The sequence below is a fragment of the Ostrea edulis genome, chromosome 8, assembly GCF_947568905.1.
Source record: "Ostrea edulis chromosome 8, xbOstEdul1.1, whole genome shotgun sequence".
Taxonomy (NCBI): Eukaryota; Metazoa; Mollusca; class Bivalvia; order Ostreida; family Ostreidae; genus Ostrea; species Ostrea edulis.
The window spans coordinates 37785362-37792323 of record NC_079171.1 but is presented as its reverse complement, the minus strand read 5'-3'; the positions used below and the strand labels follow the sequence as shown (position 1 = coordinate 37792323).

Here is a 6962-nt window from a genome sequence, read left to right as displayed (position 1 = left end):
AAAAAATCGCAATCATCAAAACATTTTCCAACTTGGCGTCAGTGAGAGATGGCGGTGCAGAGTCCAGTTGTGTTCCAGACGACCAGAGCACATACCTGCTTCAGCAATCAATGTTCAAAGAACAAAATACAAAAGTATCATCAAAATCATTTATCAACAATTTTGTTTTTCACAATTGTTCGATCAATGTTAATGTACATCCGGAGCTAGAGTAATCAACGTGTTGAAATCAACAAGTCCTAAATAAAATCACTCCGCGTGTTAATTACATGTACTTGTTTGTTTCTTGTTGATTCTCGTTATTTACAATAAATTTAGCTTAAATATACATTATTTGTGTTTAAAATTGAATTATAAGCATTGACAGTATTATTTGTTTGCTCATCGAGAAATGAATCTAAAAACCACATCGCAAACTTTTTTATGAAAGCAACGGCTTTCATAAAGTTTGTGATGTGGTTTTTAGATTCATTTCTCGATGAACAAAAAAAAACAAAAAACAAGAGGCCCATGGGCCACATCGCTCACCTGAGTCACCTTGGCCCATATCTGAAGACTTTCCATATATATTTGCATGTAAAACCTTGGTCCCTATTATGGCCCAAACTACCCTTTGCAAACTTGAATCTACACTATGTCAGAAAGCTTTCATGTAAATGTCAACTTCTTTGGCCCAATGGTTCTGTTAAAGCTTTTTTCTATATTTGTATGTAAAACTTTGACCCCCTCCCCCCACTTGTGGCCCCATCCTACCCCCCGGGGACCATGATTTGAACAAACTTGAATCTGCACTATGTCAGAAAGTTTTCTTGTAAATATAAGCTTTTCTGACTCAGTGGTTATTGAGAAAAATATTTAACTATATATTTGTATGTAAAACTTTGATCCCCCTTGTGGCCCCATCCTACCCCCGGAGCCCAAGATTTGAAGAAACTTGAATCTGCACTATGTCAGAAAGTTTTCATGTAAAAATTCAGCTTTTCTGGCTCAGTGGTTCTTGAGAAGAAGATTTTTCCTATATATTTGTATGTAAAACTTTGATCCCCTATTGTGGCCCCATCCAACCCCCGGAGCCCATGATTTGAACAAACTTGAATCTGCATAATGTCAGGAAGCTTTCATGTAAATTTCAGCTTTTCTGGCTTAGTGGTTCTTGAGAAGAAGATTTTTAAAGTTTTTCCCTATATATTTGTGTGTAAAACTTTGATCCATCCCTTGTGGCCCCATCTTATCCCCGGGGCCCATGATTTGAACAAACTTGAATCTGCACTATTTCAGGAAGCTTTCATGTAAATCTCAGCTTTTCTGGCTTAGTGGTTCTTGAGAAGAATATTTTTAAAGTTTTTCCCTATATATTTGTGTGTAAAACTTTGATCCCCCCGTGGGGCCCCATCTTATCCCCGGGGCCCATGATTTGAACAAACTTGAATCTGCACTATGTCAGGAAGCTTTCATGTAAATCTCAGCTTTTCTGGCTTAGTGGTTCTTGAGAAGATTTTTAAACTTTTTCCCTATATATTTGTGTGTAAAACTTTGACCCCCCCCCCCCTTGGGGCCCCATCTTTTCCCCGGGGGACATGATTTGAACAAACTTGAATATGCACTATGTCAGAAAGTTTTCATGTAAAAATCAACTTTTCTGGCTTAGTGGTTCTTGAGAAGAAGATTTTTAAAGATTTTTCCTATATATTTGTATGTAAAACTTTGATCCCCTATTGTGGTCCCATCCAACCCCAGGGGCCCATGATTTGAACAAACTTGAATCTGCATTATGTCAAGAAGCTTTCATGTAAATCTCAGCTTTTCTGGTTTAGTGGTTCTTGAGAAGAAGATTTTTAAAGTTTTTCCCTATATATTTGAGTGTAAAACTTTGATCCACCCCTTGGGGCCCCATCTTATCCCCGGGGGCCATGATTTGAACAAACTTGAATCTGCACTATGTCAGAAAGTTTTCATGTAAAAATCAGCTTTTCTGGCTTAGTGGTTCTTGAGAAGAAGATTTTTAAAGATTTTTCCTATATATTTGTATGTAAAACTTTGATCCCCTATTGTGGTCCCATCCAACCCCAAGGGCCCATGATTTGAACAAACTTGAATCTGCATTATGTCAGGAAGCTTTCATGTAAATCTCAGCTTTTCTGGTTTAGTGGTTCTTGAGAAGAAGATTTTTAAAGTTTTTCCCTATATATTTGTATGTAAAACTTTGATCCCCCCTTGTGGCCCCATCCTACCACCGGGGGCAATGATTTGAACAAACTTGAATCTGCATTATGTCAGGAAGCTTACATGTAAATCTTAGCTTTTCTGGTTTAGTGGTTCTTGAGAAGAAGATTTTTAAATGACCCCACCCTATTTTTGCATTTTTGTGATTATCTCCCCTTTGAAAGGGACATGGCCCTTCATTTGAACAAACTTGAAAGCCCTTCACCCAAGGATGTTTTTGGGCAAGTTAGGTTGAAATTGGCCCAATGGTTCTGGAGAAGAAGTCGAAAATGTGAAAAGTTTACAGACAGACGGACAGACAGACAGACGGACGCCGGACAAAATGTGATCAGAATAGCTCACTTAAACCTTCGGTTCAGGTGAGCTAAAAATACAGTCAATCCTATATTGAATACCTCGCTAATAATGTCCATTATTAAATTCGAGAGTATAGATAGAAACATGGAATTGAATGAGTTAAAGCTACCATTATACATGTATGAGATGAGAGAGAGAGAGAGAGAGAGAGAGAGAGAGAGAGAGAGAGAGAGAGAGAGAGAGAAAGAGAGAGAGAGAGAGAGAGTATATATGTGTGTGTATAGAGTCATATATCCTGATCAAATAAACGAAGTTATCCGTAGTCAATCAGTGAAAATTGAAATTGATCAGATTCTACATTTAAGTACTGTTGGATAAATATGATAAAGATATAGGGCTCATGGCGGGTTTGACTGGTCGACAGGGGATGCTTACTCCTCCTATGCACCTGATCGCAACTCTGGTGTGTCCAGGGTCCGTGTTTGCCCATCTATATATTTTGGAGTGCTTATAGGAGTTATGAGATTGGTCACTGTTCGTTATGTTCACATTTCACTACTGTAAATGCAATTTGATTATAGAAAAAATGAAGGTTTGGAATGGTTGAAATAAAAAATCTTAGTCGATTTCTGGGCATTTTTGGATTTTCTTCTGTCTTACTCTGTGAGAAGAATGACAGAACGGGAGATTGAGTGGGCGTCAATCATAATTACGGTGCTTCTAATTATCGCCTTCCCTCGGAGGGGGGATTGCGAGAGAAGGCAATCTTCATTACGGTGCTACTATAATTATCGCTCGGTTATAAGAATCAAATTATGGGACATAACATAATCTAAAACATCAAAAATAAGTAAACATGTCAATTCTAAAACAGAAAAATAACACTAGAAATCAAATGCATTTGCCAGCTCCTGAGCTGTCATGCCCGAAACGTTGCGCACCTGAACTGTTGTCACCGAAGTCCAAAACCGTCGTATCTACCGAGTCCCGAACTCTCGGTGCCAAACTCCCAAACTGTCGTATATGCCAGGTTCTGAACCGTCTCCCACCCGAAATGACGTCCCACCGAATACCCCCTCCCTCCCCCGCGTCATAAAAATTTCAATCTTATTTTATTGATTCACCAAACATATTGTCATACAATCATGTTACACAATGCAAGGTGAAGATAACGAACAGTAATCAATCTCATAACTCCTACAAACAATACAAAATAGATAGTTGGGCAAACACGGACCCCTGGACACACCAGAGGTGGGATCAGGTGCCTAGGAGGAGTAAGCATCCCCTGTTGACCGGTCACACCCGTCGTGAGTCCAATATACTGATCAGGTAAACGAAGTTATCTGCAGTCAAATCAGTGTGCCAAGAACGACTTAACAATCGGTATAAAACACGTCAGACGGCATTTGACCCAATGCGAGGTTGTATTGACGAACTAGATCGTTATAATGACCATAAAATTTGCGAAATGCTGACTTCAATCGAGACTGTTGAAATCCCTGTACCATCAACTTGTTTGTCAGTAGCTTACCTCGATTTAAAAACTGACTATACCCAGAATAAGCTCTTGCATATCGAGATATAATGACAATAAAGTGATAGATAGCGCCAACATTACAGGTTTTTTGTACCTGCAACGCAATATCATTCGTGACCCACTGGGTTGAATTTCAATATAAACGGGGTACAATGAAGTTATATATATTTGATTTAATTCTATTTTTGGATGAAAGGAAATTATGTCTTCTCACGTAAATGTTGCCATAGCTACCCAAGCATGTACTCGATCAAGCAAATTTTAAACCATTTAAACAAGCGACAACATATAAATGGCGTATACAGGCTGACTTGTCGCACAGGTATCTAATTCTCAGTAATATACGGAAGGTCGAAAGAGCAGGGAGGCCATGTTGGATTTTCAGGTTGATTTTCAGGTTAGACAAAATCATATATACCCGTATGTATAGTACCAATAATGTCAATATTTCTGTGATCAATGAGATATATCTGCTCAGTTACTAGAACTCAGGGCGGTTTCAATCGATGTCTCGTATGTATCATATTTCATTTGAAATATTAAAATCAATGACCACGGTATTTTATATCATTATGTAATTCTAGCCTATCACTTGTTTTGACCTGTCAAAACCTTTTATCAAGACTCCCCTTTTATTGGCAGTAAGCTGTGTGATACAAGTGTCAGAAATGCATTCCCGGCGCAGTGCTCAAGAAGTCCTACTGTGTGACCTCTGTGAAACCGTCCCCCTACAGAGTCGCTGTGAACTTTGTGCCGTAAATATCTGTATTAACTGTGTAGGTAAACATCTCTCCGATTCCTCTAGAAAACACAATGTCATGCCCTATTTACAAAGAAAGTCTACTCCCAACTACCCGAGATGTCCAAAACACATCAGTGAACATTGTAAACATTCCTGTCTGTATTACCTGCGTCTCCTCCGGTAAACACAAAGGTCACGAATTAACAGAATTTCTGGAAAACCTCAGCTATAGAACACAACATTTACAAAAAGATCTCGAAGAATTAGAGACCAGAATTTACCCACGATATGAAGTATTGGCGTCCGATATCCAAACTGAGAAAGCCGAGTTGGAAACGACTTACGGGAAATTGACAACAGCTGCCGGAAAAGAAGGTGAAATCTTATACCTGGAGATTACCGCCATTGTCAACCGACGGAAATCAGACATTCAGGAAATGAAAAACAAACACTTATCTACCCTGAACAAAAATACAGAAGATATCACACAGAAAATTATTGAACTCAAGCAGATCATTTCCGACTTGAAATCAATACTAAAATCAAATGACATCTCCTTAACTTCTACTTACAAATCCAGGAATTCCAAATTTAGAACAATACTGCCTAAAGTCCGAGTTACATTGCCGAGTTTTACTCCTCAGAAACTAAACAAAGACCAGCTCCGGGAAATGTTTAGTTCTCTGTCCCCAATATCCATTAACACAGAACATGGCCGCACAATAAAGTCAGCAGAAGCTGTATCGTCTCCTCCTGTCAAATCAGTGAAGTCAACAGAAGGTGCATCGTCTCTTCCAGTCAAACCACTACTTGATGAGCAGCGGCTCACCGACACCATAGATACTGAGTATAGGCAACTATACAGTGTTAGTTGTCTCAGTGACGAACTGGTCTGGACATGCGGGGATAACGAAACCATGAATATCCTCAACCTCCGGGGTAAACTACTGACATCAATAAAAACCAAGTCAGGGAACACACCACGGGACATAGCGGTGACACGGGACGGAAATCTTGTTTATACTGACTCTAAAACTAAAACTATAAACCTAGTCAAGAATAAACAGATACAGACCGTGATCACACTACAGGGGTGGTATCCTCGCTATGTCTGCAGTGCCGCCTCTAATGGTATACTGGTTACCATGGTCAGTGATAACGGAGAACAATCCAAAGTTGTGCGTTACTCTGTCTCCACAGAGAAACAAACCATTCAGTTTGATGATCAGGGTCGTCCTCTCTATTCATCTGCTGATTACATCAGTGAGAACAGGAACCTGGATATTTGTGTAGCTGACCGTGAAGCTAGAGCAGTAGTGGTGGTTAATCAGTTAGGAAAACTCCGATTTAGATACACTGGTCATCTCTCTAATACCAAGCAATCATTTGACCCAGTCGGCATCACAACAGACAGCCAGAGTCACATCCTGATAGCAGACTTTAACAATGACCGTATCGACATCTTAGATCAGGACGGACAGTTCCTCGGTTACATTCAAAATGTAGAACTTCCTCACGGTGTGTGTGTGGACATCAGCGACAACCTTTTTGTGGCTGAGATTGTCAACGCTGTAGTGAAGAAAATCCAATATCTATCAACACAGTGTAAATCATACATCTCTAAACAGGTTTAATCACACAGCTCAGCACAGTGTTAATTACACATCTAACACAGTGTTAATTACACTTTTACAATGTTGATTACATACATGTATCTAAACAAAGGGATATCTACAGCAGTGTGTTCATTACAATTGCTTGTTAATTACAGTTCCTTTTAAATTACAGCCCTGTATTAATTACAGCCCTGTATTAATTACAGCCCTGTATTAATTACAGCCCTGTGTTTATGATGTGTAATGTACTTGTGTTTGTGAGTTTAACTGATTGAACACTAGTCTCTCACTGCTGTTTATATATTACAATATCTGTATCATTGTTTCGTGGAACAGTATTGATTTTAGTACACTGATGACTAATTTGACTGTGGTACTAGTTATCTCTATACAATCGTCTGTGGACTAATATGACTGTGTTACTAGTTATCTATCTATACACAATATTTTATGGACTAATGTGACTGTGTTACTAGTTATTTGTCTATATACAATATTTTGTGGATTAATCTAACTGTGTTACTAGCTATTTATCTATATGTAA

The 6962-nt window shown here is 38.9% G+C and overlaps 1 protein-coding gene across 1 annotated transcript; it reads left to right on the top strand.

Annotated features, from left to right (window-relative positions):
* The first annotated feature begins 4873 nt into the window (after positions 1-4873).
* LOC125663184 (uncharacterized) lies at positions 4874-6436 on the top strand. Its single transcript, XM_048895486.2, has 2 exons — positions 4874-5933; positions 6096-6436. Exons 1-2 carry the CDS (start codon positions 4874-4876, stop codon positions 6434-6436), a joined length of 1401 nt encoding a protein of 466 aa, XP_048751443.2.
* The last annotated feature ends 526 nt before the right edge of the window (positions 6437-6962 follow it).

Bases quoted from the DNA above. Each gene is read 5' to 3' on its own strand.
- LOC125663184 (XM_048895486.2), top strand. From the start codon at position 4,874: ATGTCATGCCCTATTTACAAAGAAAGTCTACTCCCAACTACCCGAGAT. The intron at 5,934-6,095 runs GTATACTGGTTA...ATATTTGTGTAG, and splicing joins CTGCAGTGCCGCCTCTAATG to CTGACCGTGAAGCTAGAGCA.